Genomic DNA, 23,863 nt, shown 5'->3' with positions numbered 1-23,863 from the left:
AACTCACATCTGGCCAACAAGCCATCTGTACCCTTGCTGTCTGCTCATTAAACACAACTTAAACAACCATCCAATTATGTTCACCTGAGTCAAATTAAACGCATATTCATTTAGTTTTTTTCTTTGTTTTCTTCAGACACACCATATGTAGCTCTTCAAATCGGGACGGGCTCAAGTCAACTTATAGAGCACTTTAAAATTACCATCGCTGAATACAAAACTATCCGACACAATCAGCCATTTAATTAAGTAGTGCTGGTATCCGCCAGAATCTCAGAACCATCACTTTTCATGAAACCAAAACATCGTTATGCTTGCTGAGAGATTGCATTGCATCGTCAAAGAGAGCAAACCATTTTCGACACTTTAGATCAGGGGTCGGCAACCTGCAGCTCTGGAGCTGCAGGCGGCTCTTTCATGCTTATGTTGCGGCTCTGCGTTGCTGGGGAAAATGAATTATGTCTGATGGAAGTGTATGTTATTTATCTCCCAAACGAGTACCACTTCTGTTATGTCCTTTGACTGTACACTAGGTGGCAGTGTTAAAAATACTACTGAGATGATAAAGGAAGGTGAGGTAATGGCGATTATAGTGAGTTGTACGAACTAATTGTGTGATGTTAATACCCTCAAAACTGTTTGGCTACACTCTGGCCTTATTTTGCACCCCCCCCCCCCCCCACACACATATATATATATATATATATATATATATATATATAGATAGATATATAGATATAATATGCATGCTAACATCATCGCTTCAGATGTCAAAAGGTGTTTGCGGCTTCCCGTGGCCTCCATCGATGCCAATCAATCCTAAACCGATTACAAAAATCCTCCATGAAAAATACGTTGTCCATCTTTCTACCTATCTCTCTGTTCGTCTGTCAGTGTAAGCTTTTAATTACTGAAGGTACATTTGGGTCTGGTGGGGCACCTTTCCCGATACAAACATACTACAATGGGGATGTTTTGTACCATTCCCTGCACTCATCAATGCAACGGTCCTCTACAGTTCCACAATTTTGCAGAAGTCATGTGGCTCCATGTAGAAATCTGCTAATTAACCAACCAACCAAAAATAAGTCCTAAAGCCCAGCTGTATACTTTAAAAAATACACAAACACACACACACACACATATATATATATATAATCACTTTTCAAGTGTGGGACTTTTTTTTCAGTCTTTTGAGGTCATGTGGATTAAATTCTGTTGTCATATCGGTCAGTAGAAAACAACTAAAGGTCTGTGAATCCAGGATTAATCCCTCTTAACACTATTAGGACTGGAATCCATGTAGTTGCTGAGAGCAATAAATAAGCTGCAATAAAAAGGCCCTGGTCCCTTCTATTGCACCATGATTTAAGTCTCTTCAACACCTTTCCACTTGTGTCGTATATTGGGAGTCCTTGACTAATTATTTATGACAGTTTTTAACAAAGGAAGGGCAGGCAATATGTCAAACCTGTATGTAAGGATTCATGAATCAACGACGTAAAAGCGTGAGAGGATGAGGGACACTGAGCCTCTTGAAGAAGCCTTACAATGTGCATATCCTTCTGTTGAACCTTACGTACTTGAAAGTGAGTTTCTGACGACTTTTTCTGTCTTTCCCCATAGGAGTAAGAGAGGAAACAATGGGCTGGACTATGACTTTAAAGGATGACTTTGGGGTCATTGCCTGGACTGGGGGAACTGGGAACTACCTCTCTTTCTTCGTCCTCTGGTCGCTCTTGCTCATCCATGTCCGAACAGATATTGTGTTTCATATGGATCATCAGTTCACATGGAAAACAGGTAAATATTTTTTTTTTCGTGGCCATTTGAAACGAATCCTCATCTAAATGAAACCATTTGATATCATTCCTGATAAAAAGCAGCACTAGTCAAGGAGGACTTAATTGGTTAATTCCTATTATGTTCAATGGGATAAGAGAGTCTCTGAAATGTTTTGCACTGCCGTTTTGATTAAATTGTTGTACTGAGCCGGCTTTTTCTACCCAGAGTGTTCGTGCCGTAGTGGAGGACTCACAACTACTCATTGCAACACTCTAGGCACAGAAATAACATCTGTTTTAGTGGTTACATGCTGGGCTTGGACTCTTACACTTATGCACATTGAAAAGACACGATTTGGAAAGTCAACGCCACCGCTAAGGCAACTCTACATGATACCCGAATGCCGGCACAATGTTGGATTTTCCTGTATGTGATGTTATCGCGTGACCAATTTTAAGATGTATTTAATGCCACAAAACTGATTAGAAATTTTTGGGGAGGAGGGGGTGGGGGGTGGGTGAGCGTATTTCACAAGTTCTCCTTTGCTCACTTCACAAATTCAATTGAAAATGCAGTTGCAAAGCATCTTGAGGAAGAAAATGCAACTTACCCAGACAAAAGGGACCCCTCTTGCTGGGCGATTAGTGCGCTCACTTTGCACTTTGTGTATGGGTAATGACACTGCCTAAGTGATAAAGAGGCTGATTAATTTCACTTGAAAGAACGCATGTTGAAAAGGGATGGAATCAAGAAAAATCCCGGGTGAGGTTCTGCAGTGTTTGTGAGTCACTGTCGTCTTATGCCTTGTTGTTTGAGACACTATAAAGAAAATCTCAAACTTGAGATGCTTTGTGTCACACTTAAGTGTTCGACTCTGAGGGAAAGAGATCAATTGTTGAAGCATCATGCATTCATCAGTTGAAGGTTGTGAATCAGTTGGCTGACGATCACAGCGGCCGGGGTTTTATGTGCTGCAATTTCATGATTTTCATCTGAGAAAATGAATTATTTTACGTGTGCAAAACTAAAAAAAAGTTGTTTTAAAAATCCAAATTGTGTTGAAAGCCCCGATCACGTGTTCCTGTTGTTTCACAGTTCGGGACATTTGCATCAACTCAACTGTATTTATAGAGCACTTTCAAACAGCCATCGCGACACACAAAGTGCTGTACATGGAGCAACTAACAAATACAGGTACAACAGTAGAGCATCAAGATGAATAAAAAAAAAAAAGGAAATAAAATAAAAAATGGCATATGTTTAATCCAAAGAGCTTTCCAACTAGCTATTTTATGAGACGGTTGTGTCATGATTTGGGCAACTCGGATGGTTACAGTTTCATAGCCGTGGGGAAAAACTGTGAGCCGATTGCACTTCAGTGTAAAATAAACGGTGGTGCTTTTGGCACTGTCTTGCGTAGCTCACTGCACGATCTGGTTTGAAACATTAATCCTAACGTACAGCTCTTTCTGGTATTAGGAATTGCAATAATGTTAATTGGCTATTGCCTTACATTTCAAGCCGCGTTTGCTCTTCCATGTTACTGTAGCAGTTAATTAATTTGAATATACAAAGTATGCATAGTGAAGGGGATTTTTATTTATTTTTATTTTTTTTTGCCTGAACAAAATTACCAGAGAAGACTGTGCTATACTGGACTGTTTGGTGAAAAGGGCTCAATTATATATTTTATTTTTTGTAATGTACAATCCATCCATCAGGGTTACTATCATAGGTGAGCTACAGCCTTTCCCAGATAACTGAGAGGCGGTCTACAACCTGGAATGATCGCTTGTCAATCACAGGACACAGACAGATTCACATTCACCGTTATCACTCCCTGGAGAGGAAAAAGGAACAGTCACAACGAGCGGAGGGGGGGGGGGGGGGGGGACATTAAAACGCCATCGAAAGGTCCTTTAATGTCCAGTAGCCGTGAGCCCAAAACGTGGACTTAAACATAATTGATTGGGATGGGAATTTTCATTTTAACCTTTAATTTTCAGAAAGCTCTGTCTGCCCTTAGGTATGCCAAACCACACTATTGAGTGTGTCTATGTAGACCAGAGGCAATGTAGGGTGAGTCTTTTGTGAGTCACTGGGAGTCAAACAAAGCTGGATCCATTTAAACTTGACCTTCATCAACACCACGGAGAGCAGAATATAACTCTGCAAAACTGTGGCTAATGGCATAATTATTCAATTGTGCACAGAAAATCTCTTGACATTCAAAAGCCCACACATTTTCAGTCATTTCCAAGCGGTTATTTCCAAAAACACTTACAATAATGTATAAGTGTAGTAAAATGACAAATCAAGAGATATCAATTTATCATTGATGAGAAAGCTCTTGATTCCTACACAGTAAAAAATGCAGGGCAGTTTTCCTAACCCAGCTACTGAGTGTGGGCAGATTTTTGAGCAGATTTGGTTACTTGACATTCGTCATCATGGGCTCTAGTTCCACTGCTACGCTGATGACGTACAATTGTACCTCCCCACCAAATCATTTACCCCAACAAACCACTCCACCCTGTCTAACTGTCTTTCAGATATCAAATCCTGGATGCAAACAAACTTTCTCACTCTTAACTGCACTAAATCTCAACTGCTAATAATCGGTCCTCGGTCCCTCACCCAAACAGCCTCCAACTTTAACCTCACGATCGACAACTGCACCCTGTTCCCCTCCTCTCACTGTCGCAACCTCTGTGTCATTTTTGATAAGAACCTCTCTTTCGACCAACACATCACCCAAATCACCAAAACTGCTTTCTTCCACCTCAAAATCATTTCCCGTCTCTGCCCTTCACATTCTTTCAACGCCACTCAAACCCTCATCCACACCTTCATCACCTCCCGCCTTGACTACTGCAATAGCATCCTCTATGGTACAACCTCCAAACTCCTCAATAAACTACACTACATCCAGAATCCCGCCGCCCGTCTACTCACACCATACCACACCCGCACTCGTGATCACATCACCCCCGTCCTTAACAACCTCCACTGGCTCCCCGTTCCCCAGCGTATTCAGTTTAAACTCCTTCTACTCACCTATAAAGCCCTTCACAATCAGGCCCCCTCCTACCTCTCCGACCTTCTTCACCCATAAACTCCTTCCCGCAACCTCTGCTCCTCAAACACAAACCTCCTCGCCATCCCTGTGACCAAGCTCAAAACCTGGGGGGACCGAGCCTTCTGTGTCGCCACCCCCACCCTCTGGAACGCTCTACCACAACACATCCGCAACTGTACTGACCTCCAATCCTTCAAATTATCTCTTAAACCCCGCCTGTTCCGCAATGCACCTTTTAATCTCGTTTACCCATTTTTGCTTTGTTTTGTTCATCTAAATGTGTTTTTTGTAAATCCTGTACGCTTGGCTTTAAGTGTACATTTTTTATCTTGTGTTTTTAATTCTTGTAAAGTGTCTTTGAGTATGATGAAAAGCTTTCAAATAAATAAATCTATTATTTTATCTTAATATTATACATATCTTAATACATGTAATAATTATTATATATATAATCTTAATCTCAATATTTTGACCCAGCAGATTGGATTTGAGTTGGCTGAAGAGCTGAAGCTGGTTTTAGAAAATGTTGGTGTTAGTGGGCTTTGGATACAGTGAACATTGAACATGGCTGATGATCAGTTGAATGGATAAACTGTGAAGCGTGGAGTTACAGTGAGATTTTTGAGTGTTGCACTGCTTGTGCACAGTCACTTTCAGGACAAAGATGATTGAATATGTCGATCCAAACTACTCCCCACCTTTATCACAAGCAGCCTTTCCCAAGGACACTTTGACCTATTGATATGAAAGACCCACCCACCTCCCGATCACGTGTTACATTGACCCTGACTTCTTCTATTAATTGTGCAGGTACTGGAAGATGCTGGGTAGACTTTTGGCATTTATCGACCTCCAGTGCAAGGCTGCCCCCCCCACCCCCCCAGTAAAGAGGTTTTCAATCGAATTAAATGTGAGAACAATTTTGTGGTAGCTACCACAAAAAAATAAAAAATAAAAGCCTAGATGATAAACCTTTTTCGTCACTGATATTGTAGTTGCACAAGGTGTGTATTTGATTTCATTTTAGTAGCACCGTTGTGTAACTGGCTTAAACTGTAAGGTACTTTATTTTTAAGGACTATTATGAAGTCGAAATATTGGCATTTGCCTTCAAAAAGATTGAACAAATGCCAGATGGTCTTAAAGTGGAGATATCATCCAACAATTGAATTTATTTCTTCTTTACTTTTATAAAGACAACAGAAGAACTGAACTGGATAAATTTAGCACGACACAATTCAGTGAACGGTATCGTTGGAATGAGGCAGTGGTTTTTTGTCAACCGGGGATCAAATTAAAGACCTTTTCTGTCGCTGTAAATTATGTGCTGACAATTAGTTAATTCTAAAAATATTGAGAATTTCATCATGAGAAGAGGATCTCCAGCCAGATTATTTCGGAATCTTACAGGGCCAGAACCTAAGGATCCAGTCTTGTCCCAGGCTCATGTTTGGAGGAAAAAAAAGAAATTGAACTAATTTGAGCAGCGATACAGACGGGCAGTAATATAATGCTTTCATTTCAAAGTCTGGCTGCATAGTGGTGTGCCGTCAATGCTGAAATCAAAGATGAGCACTCCAGTACAAGGAGCTGTGAGGAGCTTCGAGCCTTCCATGACAATGTGCTGGCTGCTTTAGAAACTGCGTTTTTTTTTTCTGATATGTGGAGGATGAAGAAATACAATGGAATGGTTGGATTTAAATGGGTCATGTCTCTGTATTTGCTGAACAATATCTCATGAATGCCCTGTCAGCTGTTATTTTTGTCGTGAATCATGTTTTTGATGAGAGCATTGGAGCGGCTTTTCTGGCAGTCATGATGGAACAACAATTAAGGGATTAAACACAATATAATATTAAAGTCAAAACATAAATATGATGTAAACTCCAGGCGCATCAAATGGTTTCATAATCGAGCTTTGTTGTGCTCTTAACGGAGATTGTGGTGTCATGTACCAACCAAAACCACAGATGCTAATATCTTCCGGTATAACTGCCATTATCAATGATCAAACCGTTATTCATTTATCATATAATGTTAATGTAGCATCTCAACAATCATTCTTGTCACACAAAAACTCAGGAAGTCATTGTACCTTGGACCGCGCATGTCATCCAGCACAATCCCGTCCAAGGCTCGAAGCAGTGTTTCCATTGTCCACCGGGTTGAGAGTCGAGAGCACTGAGAGGTGTGAAATACAGACAAAAATCGACCGTATGTATTTCCGGAGATTTTGTAAGGTTTTACAGGGGGAAATGGAAGGACAACATAGTACAGCCATCCATCCAATTTCTAATCTGCTTATCCTCACAAGGGTTGCGGGGGGTGCTGGAGCCTATCCCAGCTGGCTTCGGGCAGTAGGCGGGGGACACCCTGAACCGGTTGACAACAAAGTCAGTGTCCTTATTTGTAAAGCTGTGTCGTCTACTTTTGCTGCTGTTCAACTCAAGTCTTATAGGTGGTGGTCTTGAGTCTTGTGGACTATATAAACAAGTCCAAAAGATGTTTCAGAATTTCTGTACATTGTTGCGATTTCTTTGTATGTAGCCAATTGATCCCTCTCATCTAAAACTGAAAACAGTTTACAACACATTCGAAGGCACAATTATTGCGCTTCGATTTATATTATAGTTGAATCTCATTTTCGGATCATTTTGATGGAAAAATGTCGATCAATCAGACATTTTCAAACCCCTCTTAGAACCTCTCCAATTGGGTGAACTTATTTCTTGCGTGCAGGCTACACCTTGGAGGGTTTTTTATTTTTTATTTTTTTTGTTAATATATGAGGTTTCTCTTTTGTTTTTTGTTTTTTTATTAGCCATGAACACGCACGTGTAAAATAAAATGATAATAGGATGGTAACGTGTTGAAACCATTTTTAATGCTACAGTAAAGGTTCACTGTTCAAAATGGCCTTGATAAAATGTGGAATAATCCCATACCAGGAAAAGCGTGGCTGATAAGTGCCTTTGGTATGATATTTATTCTTTGTTTTGGCCCTTTTATGTCTGTGTTTTGACATTTTAAGATGTGCGCAATGAAAATCTCCAAATGGAAATTTTTATGATGACGACTGTCTATCGCAAACATTTAAACTCCAAACTGCCATGCGTGCTCAAACGTGGATGTCGGCTATAAAACAACTTATCAATGACAGATTTAACCACTTTGTCCTTCGGATCACCTGAATATTTAATCTCGAAGCACAGTGTCGTTGAGATGGCGGCTCTGCTGGCTTTTACTGTCCCCTCTTGGAAATTGAAACTCCAGTGCCACATACATATAACTACAAATCCATTATTTTTAGGTCCACTTGTACAAACTTTGTTTGATATTACGGTAGTTTTCAGGAAGTAGTTATTTCATGATATGAATTACTTCTATCCACCAAGTTGTCATCATTGGGAAGAATGCCCCCAAAATGCAACAGAATATTTACAGAAGAATATTTAGTGGCCAACAGACAAACCCTTGCCAATGTAAACTCCTTGGTTGAGGTAATCGATACATCTCTGACTCTCTTAATCAAAACGGAGCATCGTGACCTGCGCCAAGAAGCTCAATGAGGAAAGTTCAGCTAATTTGTTTTTGTCGTAGCAACAGTCCACTTGCACTGGGGCCACATACTGCAGTGCATCGATCAATCACAGCCACCATATGGACCTCCTGGGTGCAAAATCCCACCAGTCTTGAATGCACCACATACAGGACTAAAGTGATCCACCAGCTGCAGCATGATTATATTTCAGATATACATGGCATATAAAAAGTTTACACACCGCTGTTCAAAATGTTTTTTGGGCGATATATAGAAAATGAGACCAATGTAAATGATTTCAAATTCAGTGTTTCTCCCATTTGTGTGACCTATAATCTGTCAAATTCAGGACAATTTTGAGAGAGGACGTTGTAAAAAGTTTCCAAGTTTGCACACCATTTTCTATCTGTGATGTGTCTGTGTTCGGAATTGGCCAATTACATGCAAATTCATGTAAAATGTCAGCATCAGCGCACAACTGCCAACATTTATAGTGCCTCTGAATATCCCCTAATAAATAAATACATACGCTTCAAATGTACTAGTTTTTTTTTGTTAGTCTTTCTCACAGAGGACCGAAAGTATTGACACAGTGACTGCAAATACTTTTCTTCCCTCCTTCCACCTTGTCTTGACAATTGAACAAGAGTTTGGAGACTTTTTTTTAATATCCACTGTGTGTTTTACCGATGATGCTATCCTATTAATAAAGCCCAAACAGTCATGTCTGATAGAAAGCTGTTCAGTCACAACATTTTCCAGAAGTTTTGTTGGTTCTCTCTGCGTGTGTACGGCTTTGCTATTGGATCTTTGATGGTGTAAGTGACCTAATTGTTTTTCAAATGTCAGAACACACAAGTTGTGTGCTCTGTAATCCATCCAAAAGCAGCATGTGCTTCATGGAGAGGAAAACAAACTCTCGAGGGAATTTTCATTTCCTTGCCAACGCGAAAGGGCATCACAGAAAATTATAACATTGGGAAGATCTGATAGCAAATAAGCTGATCTGGAAAGCAGGAAAGAAGGCCTTGAAAGCTGAAGATACGCTTTATCACAATAGATTTGAACTCTATGCCGGCAAACTACAAATTGCCCACAATATTGAAGTTGTCAGGTTTTGAAAAATTTAAATCCTGAGACAATAACGCTGTAATTCAATACCAAACAACAATGAAAGGGTTTACCTAATTACTGGTACTTCTCATGCCAGCGTGGTTTCTATTGTTTAGCCTTCCTTACAAGACACTTTTTATTCAACGGTAAATGATTAATATGCTTGTTCTTACAGAGCATAGACAATTTGACTTCTTCATTTGATTCAGAATTGCAGGAAGTCATTTCAAAAGCACATGATGTCAGAAGGGGTTTTATTCATCACTCTATCAACTAAATGTTATGAGACAGTTTTCTTCTTGGCAATTGTGAAGCTTTTTGAGGCTTTTAACAATTTTTGAGGTGACCATAACAATCCAGCAGGTTCCTTTGAATGCGAACAGGGGTTGTTTTAGAGGCCATTACCACAAGTGTCAAAGTTGACATTTTTAGAAACGATTAAACGGTGAAAATGGTCATTTGTAAAAACATGACATGATATGTCACAGTACAATTATTAATCATTAGAACACGACAGTGGAGTAGGATCAGACTCATAATCCTATTATTATATAATTTCCCCAGTGTGGGACAAATAAAGGATATCTTATCTTATAATGTATTACAGTATATTGCGTTATTTACCAAAGCATTCATTCACACACACACAACTTATTCAAAGACCCACGAAAAATTGCTACAGATGTCCATCGTCTTTTTTTTTCTTCACAGCCATCACACACTTTTGGCTTGGAATGCATATGACTGAGTTTTAGTCATTTTTTGCAGAGCAATGAGAAAACGAAGATCATTGGCATTATCATCCAAAGGTTTTTGCTCAGTTGTCAGGTACAGGTAAATGCTCTCATATTTTCATAAAAATGAAATGCTCAATCAGGTAAGCAACATATGACAGATTAGGGTCATCCATCCATCCATTTTCTAATCCACTGAGCCTCACGAGGTGCACGGGGTACACCCTGAACTGGTTGCCAGGCAATCGCAGGGTACACATAAACGAACAAACATCCACGCTCACAATCACACCTCGGGACAATTTAGAGTGTTCCATTAACCTGCCATGCACGTTTTTGGAATGTGGGAGGAAACCGGACTACCTGGGAGAAAACCTACACATGCATGGGGAGAATATGCAAACTCCACACAGCGAGCCAGAATCGAACCCTGCACCTCGGCATTGTGAGGCGAAAATGCGAACCAGTCGACTAACCTGCTGCCCAATTACAGTCGCAGTTTATAAATGTTGGCCATTGAATGAGACATTCAGCATAAATCCGGTTCTAATGATGAACAGTTTAAAATTCAGTGTCTTTGTTCTTTGAATACAGCGAAACCTTTGGTTTGCTTCTTCCTTGTAAGATGATGGCTTGACAAGTTGAGTTGGTTCCTTGACCAAGCCAGCAACTCAAACACTCATATTGCAAATAACTTTCCCCCATTTAAATGAATGGAAATGCCATCAATCTGTTGCGGCCTCCACTAAACACCCAAGAATATTTTTATAAGGTTTTTTTTAAGAAGGAACATAGTCGACTATAATATTGTACTTCATACAAACATATGGTAAGAACATTATGAATTAGAATGTAAAGAATTAAACCGTATGTGCATCATGGTATAATGCTTCCATTCAATTCATTGTGCTCCTCCCTCTGGCGTGCCTGCCTTTTGCTTACGGGGAGGCATTATAATGCAGTCATACCGACTAATAAAGACAAATCACCATTTTTCAAAATCTATTGTTCACAGAGGATAAAGACTATATGCCTGTGAGTACTGGAATATGTTGTATACATATGTTGCTTCACCGTTTGTGTTCAAATATCCATTGCCTGAGGGATTATAACACCGCTTTCCATTACGTGTTGGTATTATGCTAGTGGCAGTATTTCTAAGGCTAAGTCGTAGTTGTTTGAAATGCAAAACTTTCAATTCTCTTTGGGCAACTAACTTCAACTGTGAGTTGCATTAAATAGATGAAAGCCTCTATTACCATCTGCCAAACTGCTGCTTTTTGTTAAGTGAGTTGAGCAGATTTTGCTCTCACCATAAAGTGCTCATATCTCAAGTTTGTGCTCAGAAGTCAAAGCAGAAAATGAAAAAGTCAGGTCACAAAATTCTCAAGGCACCATTGTGCTATTGCAATATAATAATATGCAGCGTAGAATTGGAAACTGCTATTTGAAAGGTATTTCTGTCAAAGATCCGGATTTTATACATTTGCTAATACAAATAGACGATCCGGTTTGACACAGGTGAATGACAAATATTTTAGTCTTGCGCTCTTTCCTAAACAACGCACTGTTCACAAAACTCCACTTACCTTGAGGGCTGTCAGGACAAACATACATTAGTTGTTAAAGATGGCCCTCCCAGAAGCTTTTCAGCACTCAGGTTGAACTTGCGTGTACCCTCTTTCAGGAAATTGGATGGAGGTGTAGAAACAGACTGTATATCATATCATATCACATATCACATAGCACATCTCCCAAACCATTGAATGACCTGCTCTTAAAACTTCAATTTCCAAAAGGAATTCTCACAGCCAATCTTTTGTAAATACTCTTGTTTTTACACTGCAACACATGCTTTTGTGTCACCTTTTCCAAAGGAATCACCCGAAGTCATATCTTGAAGGTTTTAATTTTCGGAGTGGACATGTAAAGGATACAAGGCCATGGGCGGGTTGAAACAAAGAAGGAGCGCATAACAACAAAACATTAAATTGCAAATGAAAATATCCATGCAGTAGTTTCTTTACGGATGTTGTTGATGAGGTCGTACGGGTGAATGACTCCCACTTGATAAAGACGCATGGGTGAAGAAAGCTGTAAGAACATCAATTTATGTTGCAAGGAAGACGTTTATTTTCCTGTCCCTTAAATCATTTTAAATGTCACTTTGAATGTTTTAAATTTGTTTGGGCTTCATAATAATATTTGCTGCACTTTGGTCGAAAAGCACGGAGAAGAAAATAAATAAATGTCTCAAAATGCTGCAAGGAATGTGGACGAGGAACCAAACTAAAAACAATGCAAGGTGTCAGAAAAAAAAGAAGAAAAATCACCATAGCTTGTTTTAGCTGGGCTCTCTGCTCTGCAATTCGGCATGGTTGAAAAAAAACCGAATATTCTTCTTTGTCTTTGCATTCAAATCATTTCAAGTTGCTCCAGCAATGGGCATGTTGTTCAACTTTAAGAAATAAGATATAGTCTGATACTGTAATAACTACAAGGGCCTAAGAAGGGATTTTTCACAACCTGGATTAAACCATGCTCGTGGCACTTGGTGTTCCGTTTTCAAATGATTCCCTAGCAGAAGACGGCACAACACCCGAAAGCCTATTTCTTCCTGGGCATGCACAACAACATGTCAAAACAGCCCACTGTCAACACTTACTTAGTGACATTTATGCAAATGTGATGCCATGCTTTGACGCAAGTGGTTGGGCCCGTTGACAGTAATGTGTAAAAGGCATAGAGGAGAAGTATAGGCCAATTTGAGGGAGGGCCGAGTGCTCACATTATAGAAAATATGGCGATTGCTTTCTTTTGTCAATTATATCCTGTGTTTCTGTGCTTGACCAAAGATCTTTACAATAAACTAGCATTCATGAGTAATACTTTGCATAGTATCATTGCGGCAACCCTGCGTGTCAATTTCCGATTTTTTTCTGAAATCCATACTGTGTCATGATCCTGTTCTTGTGTGCCTTGAGCAGGTGGCGGAGGAGGGCTTTCCCTCCAGTGTGCACAACTGCTGCCAATATGTTCATAGAGTTAGCCATGTATTTAAGGACTTCCTTAGCGCCAAGTTTCTTATTGATCTTGCTTGCGGCTCATGCTACACCTCGTCGTTTTTTGCTCTTTAGTCTCTCGCTTGTAAGTATTATAGTCTTTTGATCTTCCTCTTGTTTTGTTTTCATGTAATTGGACTCTTGTCGTTTTGTTTGTGCTCTTGGATTTACTATTACCTTGTCTTTTTGTTTTTGCCTTGTTTTTCCTGGCTTAACCAATTTAAAGTGTTGAAAATAACTTGAGAACAAATCTTTTAACTCTCTTGGACAACTGTCTGAGAATTGTCGTAAAAGTCATTTCCCCACTCTGCGGGAGCTGTGCCGCACCTCAAGACTGAAAGTCTGGATTCTTTTTTTTTTTAAGACAACAATCCATGAAAATAGTTTGGTTCGATACATTTGAATTGGATTGTTTTGTTGCAAATGGAAAGCTGTAATGCTTTGGTGCAGAAGAAAGCGCATCAGCCGTGAATAAGTGAACTTAGTCAGTGCATCTTTTTTATGCATTGCTTTTTGTCTAGTGGACTTGAATGCAGAGTTTGATGTGGAGTGCTGGCGCTTGTGATGTGTCCCAATCATTAACAACATAATAAATGATCAATCTCTTACTTCATTGAATTCGCAATTGAGCAGCTGAGGTGGAGTTGTGCTGATGTTAGTGTGCAAACGTATTTGAAAGTAATAAAAGGTATAATACCAATTTGTACAATATGCAATGTCACTTAAATTAAATAATCCAGTGTAGCAATGAGTAGATTACCATCTGAGTTTCTTTATACAAAGAACCATTTAGCTGAATAAAATGTGAAAATGAGGATAAAATGACCTTACTTTTTTTGTTGTCTAATATCGGCTTAATGCTAGCTGCTGTTTCTACCTGCTATTCATTTTACAGATAACCTTCTCATTTCAAGGCTAATTTAAAACGTGTTTTATTGAGCTATTTACTTCATGGTGAGCAAGAAGAAACCGCATCTTCACTATTGACCTTGTCCTTTGCCGGGTGCTGCACTTCATTGCAAGTCAGGGCATTTGGCGATTTGATGTTGGTGTTAGAAATTGAATCGTACGCCAAGTGATTTTTAACTTCTGCAGACAGGCCTAAATGGTAAATGCGGTACCAGCAACATTTAGAAAATGAAGAAGGTGAAGAAAAAAAGGTGTGTTGTGCTTTATCAACGATCTCTTGTTGGTGGGTGTGAGTTTAACTGTGTGATGAACTGCACGTTTCTGTTTTAATTAAATCCGGCTTTGGATGTGAGTTTGTTCGTCTTTTTGGTGCATCGAACACTTTAATTTATCTCCACAAAGACACATTCACAGGCAGGCAAAAAAGCAGTGCAGAGGTACGGCGGCCGGCTGTGTGGGTGGAAACGATCATTTTGTGTTTGACCTCACAAATTGAGCATCAAAAGGGAGCATCTGAGGGGCCGTAGCCTTGCATGGCTGTTCTCCATTCTTCTGTTCCTGTGCCAAATTTCAAGCAAGTGGTCCCAAATTGTAGCGGTAACTCCAACTTGAATGACATCCGACCTAGCTGCTTCACATGAAACTTGATAACACATTTGTTTACTTAAAGTCCTTGTAAAATGAAAATATTTTTTTGCGGGGGTGCTGGAGGAGCCATCTTCAGGCAGTAGGCAGGGGACACCCTGAACCGGTTGCCAGTCAATCGCAGGGCACACAGAGACGAACAACCATCGGTGCTCATACTCGCACCTAGGGACAATTTAGTGTTCAATCAGATCTGCCATGCATGTTTTTGGAATGTGGGAGGAAATCAAAGTACCCGGAGAAAACCCACGCAGGCCGGGATCGAACCCACGACCTCCACACTGTGAGGTCAACACGCTCCCCACTGGATCACCGGGCCGCCACACACATATATGTGTATATATATATATATATGTGTATATATATATATGTAATATAAAATATTGCAAGTATATACAATGAGGCTTCCCAGTCATTATTATTCAAGTCAATCTCTCCACTCTCAAATGCTGTGGGCGTGTCTGCTGTGTGAATCCATGCCATAACATGCTTTAGTTTATGCTATATATGACATGCTGAGACTACATTGGCTCATTTTATTATTCCTCGTACATATTTTTTTTGTTTTTGGTGCATCTGTGATTTTCTTTGTTTACACAGTATTTATTACGGCAACGTTGTTAGAGTACTGATAACAGCCATCCTTTTGGTCAGTACAAGCATAATATGGAATTTTCATGCCATTTTAAACCCATGTAAGCCTAATCATGGTTTACAAGGTTGAAACTCTACTGTGCTGAATGAACTCGACTGATTCATAAATGAGACAGAAGTGAGAATTGCAAAAATGTTTGGTATTCTGTCAGTGACGCTCAGCAGGGGGGCAGTGTTTGATCTCTTTTTCCGGAATTGGGACAAATGAGTGGTGAGCTGGTGTGCCTTTGAACTTGTGTATTATGTCTGTCTCTGTGAAGGTCAGCCACATAAAAATTCTGTAAAATTATTTCACGGCTGTCTGGAATTAATTGGATAAAAAGGCTATTATTGGCACAACCACTGAATCAATTAAGCTTGAATTACATTTTTGCTCATTCATCGGACTTCTTTCCTCATTCTAACCTTGGTTATTTACAAGGTCCTACGACAATAGATTTGTTTTTGTTTTTTTTAAGCTATTGCCTGCTTTGCATAGACCAAGATTGATCGGTCATTGAAGTGACACAAACTTGGCTTTTCTGAACAAAGCATAAAGGTCTGAGCCAGCCCGTGAGTCCTCTGGGTACCCATTGTGAGATCTAGCGGTATAAAAATTCAAAACCTTTCATATTCATTTCCGTTAATGGAGTGGTTTCATTCAGAAGCCACTCGTCATGCGGGAGTGCTCTGTCTTTGTCAGCACACTCACTTCCACCCCCAAGACCGATTTGGATGGAAATAGGTTACCAACTGGTAAAATGTCTTATGTCAATGCGCATGTTATTTCTCCCACTCTTTCTTCCTCCCCCCCCCCCCCCCCCCCCCGAGTTTGATAATTAATCACATGGTATTTATCCTCGGGTGGTGGTGCCGTTTCAAAGATCTCTGCAAAATTTAGTGAGATGTCTTTACTGAGTCAGATGCACTTTGAGGAGGAATGGAATGCTAATGAGGTTCTCAGTGTTTGAACAGCAGCATCTATAGAGACCGGTTAAAATAGCCTACGCTGTTTACTGTGTATTTGACCCAGCGGGAACCACACAGGAGAGACCGTGAGGTGAAACAAAATGGATTTTATTCACAAACTCCCAAATGAGTCATTTTTAGGATCCACTGCGTTACTGATCCATGGTGCTTGCTTTATTCTATCCTTTGATCGTCTGCTGTGCTGAAACAGTCAAGTCGGGGGAGAGGATATCCGAGAGGGAGGTGGAACGCCGAGGAAAGAAATGACGAGCGGCAGAATTATCCTGCCAGATAAACTGTAAGTGCCTGCCAAGGATGTACTGTATTTATGCTTGGAACGATCACCTGTGCCACTTATCAAACGGCAAATGTAGCATTGAGCTGACGTAATCAACTCGTTACACATAGAGTATCACTAATACTAACAGGCAGCTACACTTTTAACTGGGATGTTTTTCAATTTCATGATCTTGATTTAGTTCCAACAAGCAGGCCTTATTTCGGAATTTTGAGTTGAACTTCCCGGGGCAGCTCACCAGGAATGAGTTATAAACTGGCTGTCTCCTCATCCACTGCTTTTAAATGAGAATAAAGCAGTGATAAACCTCATAGACTTTTTTTCCTATTCAGATTGTTGGCTGCAAGGTTCACATATAAAATAAACACTGTGCTTAGTTTTGATAATTGTAGAATCAAAACCTCACGTTGCCAGCTGTATTGTTTGTCTTATCCCGAAGTGCATTTTTGATCCTGTAATCAGTGAATATGCTCTTGAGTGTTTGAGTTGATAATGTATATAATAGTGAGGTTTTGCGCATCTCTAATTGGACTTGCAGTGTGCATCTCTGCTCGCCACAGTAATGTCCTCATCGCAGGGGAAGCCACAACTTGCTCCTTTTCGTGACCACCGCACACAACATCATCCCTGCGTTGTTTTTCAGAGTACACTTCCACTTTGATACACAAATGTATTTTTGGTGTGTATCTCCAAAACACAGTCGGGCTATATAAGCAGCCAAAAATATCAGTTTTTAGTAATATGCGTTTAGTGATGAAAATCCCGAATAATGGTTAGCATTCATGTGCTACATAACAATGATGTTAAAAATGTTAAGATGTTCCGAAGGGTTTTGTGAATGCAAAGGTTTGTGGAAAAGATTTATTACATTTCAATTGTTTGATCAGCATCTGGGACTCTTAGAGATTCCATTGGTAGATTGTTTTAGAACTGGCAACGAATGTTCAAGTGTCAAGTGTTGACTGTTTATCTCACCAAAGCGACATTGCCTTGAAACTATGCCTTCCAAGTGTATATTCTTTTGGGGGTGGGGAGTGGTGGTGGATTGAGCTGCAGATTTCCAGCATGAATTGACAAAGCCGCATTTCAATAAAATGTTACTCGTGGAGAGAGACAGTACTTAATAAGCAATCAGCACTGGGAAACTGGTGCTGGTGGGTTTCGCTCAAGGGATGCTTGGGGGGCTTTTCTTGATCCAGGATCATGCTCTCAGATTGATTGATTTGGTAGCACAAGGCCTAAGCCAGAGAATGTACGAAGCTATCTAGAAGGTCCAAGTCAGTGAGCCCTCAAACGCATAAAACGTCCTGCTCTGTTGATTGGGGATATTCTAATCATTGACTGAAAGACCGTTGTTGATATGATATTTTAATGGACCCAAAACATTAAAAGGCTTGTAAATCAATGTGGTAGCACATCACTAAATAATGTGTTGAAAGTCAGGAATGCCTGTTGAGTAGAAAAGAGACACTGGACGATCAGACATATGCACTCTGAATAGTGGGATGTGGTACACAAGGACATAAAACGCAATGAAACAAGAAAAGGAACAATAGAGGTACTCAAAGTGTGGGATGAGTACAAATACGACAGGAAATTCAGAGACCCCTCTAAGGCCACATAAAATAAACAAGGACGCAAAAAAGATGAACAAATCTACTTTGTAGATCGAAAGGTAGTGTATTCATAAAGAAAAAGAAATGATGGTGGTCTGTTAAGTCTCAACAGTACTGAGGGCAAAAACAAAAATGATACAATCCTGGAATTCTGATGGGACATGCTGTCGACTCACAAAGTTTGTGGCCTATGCAGTGACACTCCGCAATGTAATGGAAAATTGAGGCAGACTTTATTTTGAGCCACCACATGGACATGAGACTGGATAGCATTGCTCAAGGAGATGTGCTATGCAGCAGAACTTGTTCAGAGGAAGGAGACGACATGCCATCATGAAACAACCCCGCCCCTTTTGTCTTTTTTTTTTTCAAAGCTCTCAAGATCAATATGGAGAATGTCATCGATTGTCAGGAAACTTCATGTTTATATCAGATTTCCCAAACATTCCATTCGCTCCTCATCCTTTTTCTGATAATTCTGAAAGATAAAACAGCTGTACACATTTTTCTTGACTGAGTGTTGACAACACTCAACTCACTTTGTTTGAGTCTCTGTGGAATGAATGGTGGAAAAAGTGTGTACGCTATCTGAACATTGCCTTGCTGTTCTTGTAATAAATCTGAAACCCTGAACCCTATGGCTTGCATGTACGCTCGCCTGGCATGCTTTGCTCCATTAGCCTTCAGAGCAAGGACAGGGGCAACCAATGTCGTGCTCAACAGCCTGTCTAAAATATCTATTCACAACTCCCCAATGAATAATGATAATCCATTTATGGCAGTAAATACTGTGAATTTGATCATTTGCTCAACTCAACTCAACTGTAGTTATAGAGCACTTTCAAACAGCCATTGCTGCATACAAAGTGCTGTACATGGAACAACTAACTTTTTTGCTCCACTTTCCACATCTGATCGGGGTTCAATATGTGAAATATCTCACATCAATGATCTCCAAGTAAACCCTCCCTAAAGTAAAGTAGATGATGAGCTTGAGACAGTCTGCTTTTGTTTTGGTTCTGAATGCGGATTCCATTCTATCCATATATATATATATATATGTACAGTATATTCACTCAGGTTTTTAAATAACTGTAATAACTAGCAGATCCTTGGAGATGGCGCTGTTTAATAATTTACGATTTAGAATCAATACACTTTTCGAGTAGCTAATTAGAGGGTGAAGAATCTAATCTTCAGGTCATTCATTGGGTGAGAGAAAGCTAATTTCTCTGCTTTTGGGTCAGAAACGGGCGTTTTCGGTGAGACCAACCAATGTTCCTGTGCTGCTGACTGAAGAACAGAAATGAGTTGAGATTTTTTTTTCTGATGAATGTAGAGGGCCTCTTTATTTTGGTAGGTTTGGTGATTATGTTGTCACACATTACCATCTTTCTATGGATCTAGAAATATTTGTCAAACCCTGCTTTGGAAAGAGCTTGCAGTGAATGAATTAAAGGGCGTGGCCGATTGAGCAACATCAGCAGCTGAGGTTGGGCGTGACTGTAAATGCCAATGGTTGTCAATGTGAGCCCTGCGATTGTCTGGCAACCTGTTCAGGGTGTCCCCCGCCTACTGCCCGAAGACAGCTGGGATAGGCTCCAGCACGCCCACGACCCTTATGAGGATAAGCGGATTAGACAATGGATGGATCGATGATTTAGTGAGTTTGATCAACTAAAGGTCAAGAATGTCAAAGTGATGATATCCTCTCAATTTTTCATTTGAGAGCCTAAGCGAAAAAAATGTTGACACTGCTGATTTAGATGCTCTTCATGCAGTCAGGCGAAGAGTAGCGAAAAATTAACATCAATGCTTAAAATGCTGTCATTTAATTTGTTTGCTAGTGTTTAAAGAGTGCTCTTCACGCTCTTAGTTGTCAGTACTTGAGGAGCAAGTACTTGGCAAGTTGAAATGTAACATAGCTGGAAGTGCTCTCATCCTATCTTCGAGGTGAAACAAAGCGGAACATTATCCTCCTTCTGAGAGGAGCTCAGGGAAAATATCTGAACAGATGAAAGCACTTGTGCAACCATGATGGAATGTCAAGGCAAACATGTACAGGAAATGATCAGGCCAGGCGCAAATCGAATCCACTTATTCCGCATTGGGCTCTATCGCTGCACCTACAAACTCTTAGGAAATCCATTTAAAAAAACTCCTTGTTGGCATTCGTTATGTTTAAATGTTCACGTTCCCTGTGTCGAATAAAAATTGCTTGATCTCACAAAATTACAATTACGTAGTTGCTTGAAAAAAAATGTACAGTTGGAGAGCAAAGCAGAGACATGATATCTCACAATGGTCTCTTTTTCCCACTATGGCCACACTGGCCTGTATCATCACCCAAACACCTGGGCCTTTCTGCAGATCAGAACATAAGGCCATCAATTCTAGCCCTGTGCGTAAAGGAAAGAAATCTCAGCTCAGTGGACGGCGGCGAGACCAAGGAGTGAATGACATCCTATCCAATTACTTGTCACCTCGGCCCAGGCTGCTGCAGGGACTTGAGGGAACCACATAAGACAAGCAATTGCACAGAAAAAAGATTCAGATCACCACAAAGCTATCGCGCAGCTTTAGCTGTTCCTCGCAGCTCTTCTCACCATGTCTTAAAGCGAGACAGACTAAAGCATAAACACATTGATTTCGGCAAACCCTGAGGGTTTTATTTTTTCCCAGCTTGAAATCAAAGTTGGATCTGCATGAATTGTATATGTGAAGAAGAACCTGAAGGGAAATACACGGGCTGTGTGTTTTATATTAACTACTGGGCCTCCGGAGACCAGTTATTGTAACAGGGACACATGGAGTTCACTGGCTTAAGTCTTGTATCATTTTCTATCATAGTACAGTGTTTAAAAGGAAAAAAAATATTCTCCGGTACGGCTCCATGCACCTTCGCTGGATGTCTTGTTATTTTGCCACCAGTGTGTTAGCACATGGTGACAAATGGTGGTCAGTGCAGGTGAGGCAGTAAACTAACACTGTTGGACAGTATTTGGTTTGTTACTGGAGCTGTATTGCTTCTTGGATGTTGGTCTGCTTCTTTGTTGGATATATGACTGGGTGACATGGCCCAAAAGTCGTATTTTTCTGCTGAATGGCGATAGAGTAAATACTAGGAGAGGTCACTGTCATATATTATTGAACATCATAATATATTTAGTAGGGCGGCACGGTGGGCGACTGGTTCGCCCGTCGGCCTCACAGTGCAGTGGTACAGGATTCAATTCCGGCTTCTGCCTTCCTGTGTGGCGTTTGCATGTTCTCCCCGTGCCTGCGTGGGTTTTCTCCGGGTACTCTGGTTTCCTCCCTCATTCCAAAACATGCAGGGCAGGCTGATTGAACACTCTGAATTGTCCCTAGATGTGAGTGTGAGCACGAATGGTTGTTTGTCTGTGCGTGACCTGCAATTGGCTGACAATTGGTTCAGGGTTTCTCCCTGCCTACTGCTCGAAGACAGCTGGGATATGCTCCAGCATGCCTGCGACCCTTGTGAGGATATGCAGATTGGAAAATGGATGGATATCTTGTAATATTTACCAATTAAGAGTTAGGTTCAGCAACAAGTGGAATTTGTTTTTGAAACATGGTAGCTATAAATATTAAACACATGGTCAAATCCATCTTGTGGTACCTTTTACAGGTCAAACTTAAAAACAAAAAATGAAAACATCTCAAAAACCTGTTGTGTTAGAAAAAAGTAAACAAATCAGTGTCAAAAATTCACTCCGGACATATCAATGATGAATGAAAATTTGCTGTTGACCAGTGAGATTTTGGCAAATGTAAAAAAAAAACAGAGGTGGGCATTCCATCAGACTGACAGAGGGCCTGTCAGTCCGTCAACGTTTCCGTCAATATTTCAGGCTGACCCACGACAGCGCAGTCCGTCCTTCTTCGGGGACAGCCAATCGAGAACATAATTTCCACGCTGGCACCGCACCGGCCAACACGCAGTCAAGTAAAGAAAATGACTACTCGAAAAACAACAGGTACACACACGCACTGCGTGGTGATTGGTGGAGTAAAACAATATGAGATGCATGTCACAATTTTAATTTTTTTTTCTGTATTTGGCGTGTCAGGTGTGCAGTACCTGTGTGTGACATGGTACACATAAGTCCGTTTTCAACACCATTTGGCTGTTACCAATGCCTCTGAGGGACCCACCTCTGGAAATAAACCGTATTTATTAAACTGTATAAATTATACAAATTGTGTAAAATTGACATTTTACACAATGTGTACAAACAGATCAAAATTTCAGTTAATTTAATGTTTGTTTTTGTTGTGTTTTCAGATTAAGCCTTGCCATTCACTCCAAAAAAAAAAGAGTCATTTTGCGTCTTGCAATATGCTCGCACACCCAAGATTTTGCAGCATGTCACAAGCGGTGCACATATTGAACACTTATTAAATCGGTCCCAGGGTAAATTTATGATGTTCAACACCTGAACTGTTCAATTTCATTTCACTGGACTTAGTAGTTTTCAAAATAAATGATTAACAAAATATTGTGGGGCACAATTGTACAATTTGACCTCATTTTAAAAGCAAAAACTACAAATACATATCAAACTCTTAAAGCTGACAGTTTTAAATGACTCTCTCCATCAGATTAGAGAGGGTTGTTAGAGCGTTGTGTCGGTTGCACGGTGTCGACACAAAGTGAATTTGATCGTTATTAGTCGCTTCACATTTCCGTTAATGGGGAGGAAAGCAGTCATTGGTTTGGCGAATGCAGAGCTCGTCTTACCGCACAGTTGTTGGTGATTAGCCAAATTGAGGATTGCATTGGTCAGCACCACGCGTTACCTCTCTCTTTGCGGTTATGCTTTTAGCATTCATGTAGAGCTGGCACTAATGCTGTAAGGATGAATGCTGAATCTCAACAAAAGCCCGCTGGGTCCATGAGCATATAGAAAAGCAGCCTGGGGCTATGGAATTCATTACTGTAGAATGTCCAAGTCCCATTCGATCTGTTGACTTGAGACAGTGCAAGGTGCAGTACCAAAGTAAAACAAGGCAAAGCACTCGATGCATTTTATTTTTTTAATGAAAAAAAATTAGGAAGTATCTGAGAAGAAAGTTTATACTTTTGCCATCACAATAAATTAGCAGTTTCTGTTAATGGGTCCCTGCCAATGTGATTTAGGCTAATTTCACCACTTTTAAGAGGTTTGAGTACCAAATGATAATTTTCTGTACATCTATCTATCCTTCTATCCATCTATCTATCAATCTGTGTGTGTGTGTATGTATATAATATATATACAGGTATGTGTGTGTGTATATACTGTATATATATATATATATACATAGACAAATAGATGTATATATATGTACATGTATACATATGTATATATAAATATGTAAATGACTGTATATGTATATATATATATATATATATGTGTGTGTGTACTGTATATGTATGTGCATATATATATATATATATATATATATATATATATAT

The 23,863-nt window shown here is 40.0% G+C and overlaps 1 protein-coding gene across 1 annotated transcript in view; it reads left to right on the top strand.

Moving 5' to 3' along the window:
* The first annotated feature begins 1,642 nt into the window (after window positions 1-1,642).
* thsd7ba (thrombospondin, type I, domain containing 7Ba) overlaps window positions 1,643-23,863 on the top strand; it is a 117,840-nt gene continuing 95,619 nt past the window's right edge. The window contains exon 1 of the mRNA XM_086124152.1: window positions 1,643-1,803. Within this exon, the coding sequence (XP_085980278.1) occupies window positions 1,644-1,803 (160 nt within the window). The 5' untranslated portion in view covers window position 1,643. The remainder of the gene's footprint in view (window positions 1,804-23,863) is intronic.

The sequence above is a fragment of the Hippocampus guttulatus genome, chromosome 11, assembly GCF_054856545.1.
Source record: "Hippocampus guttulatus isolate MCC_2025c chromosome 11, RoL_Hgut_1.0, whole genome shotgun sequence".
In the NCBI taxonomy this organism is placed as follows: Eukaryota; Metazoa; Chordata; class Actinopteri; order Syngnathiformes; family Syngnathidae; genus Hippocampus; species Hippocampus guttulatus.
This window is presented reverse-complemented; position numbering and strand designations above follow the sequence as displayed.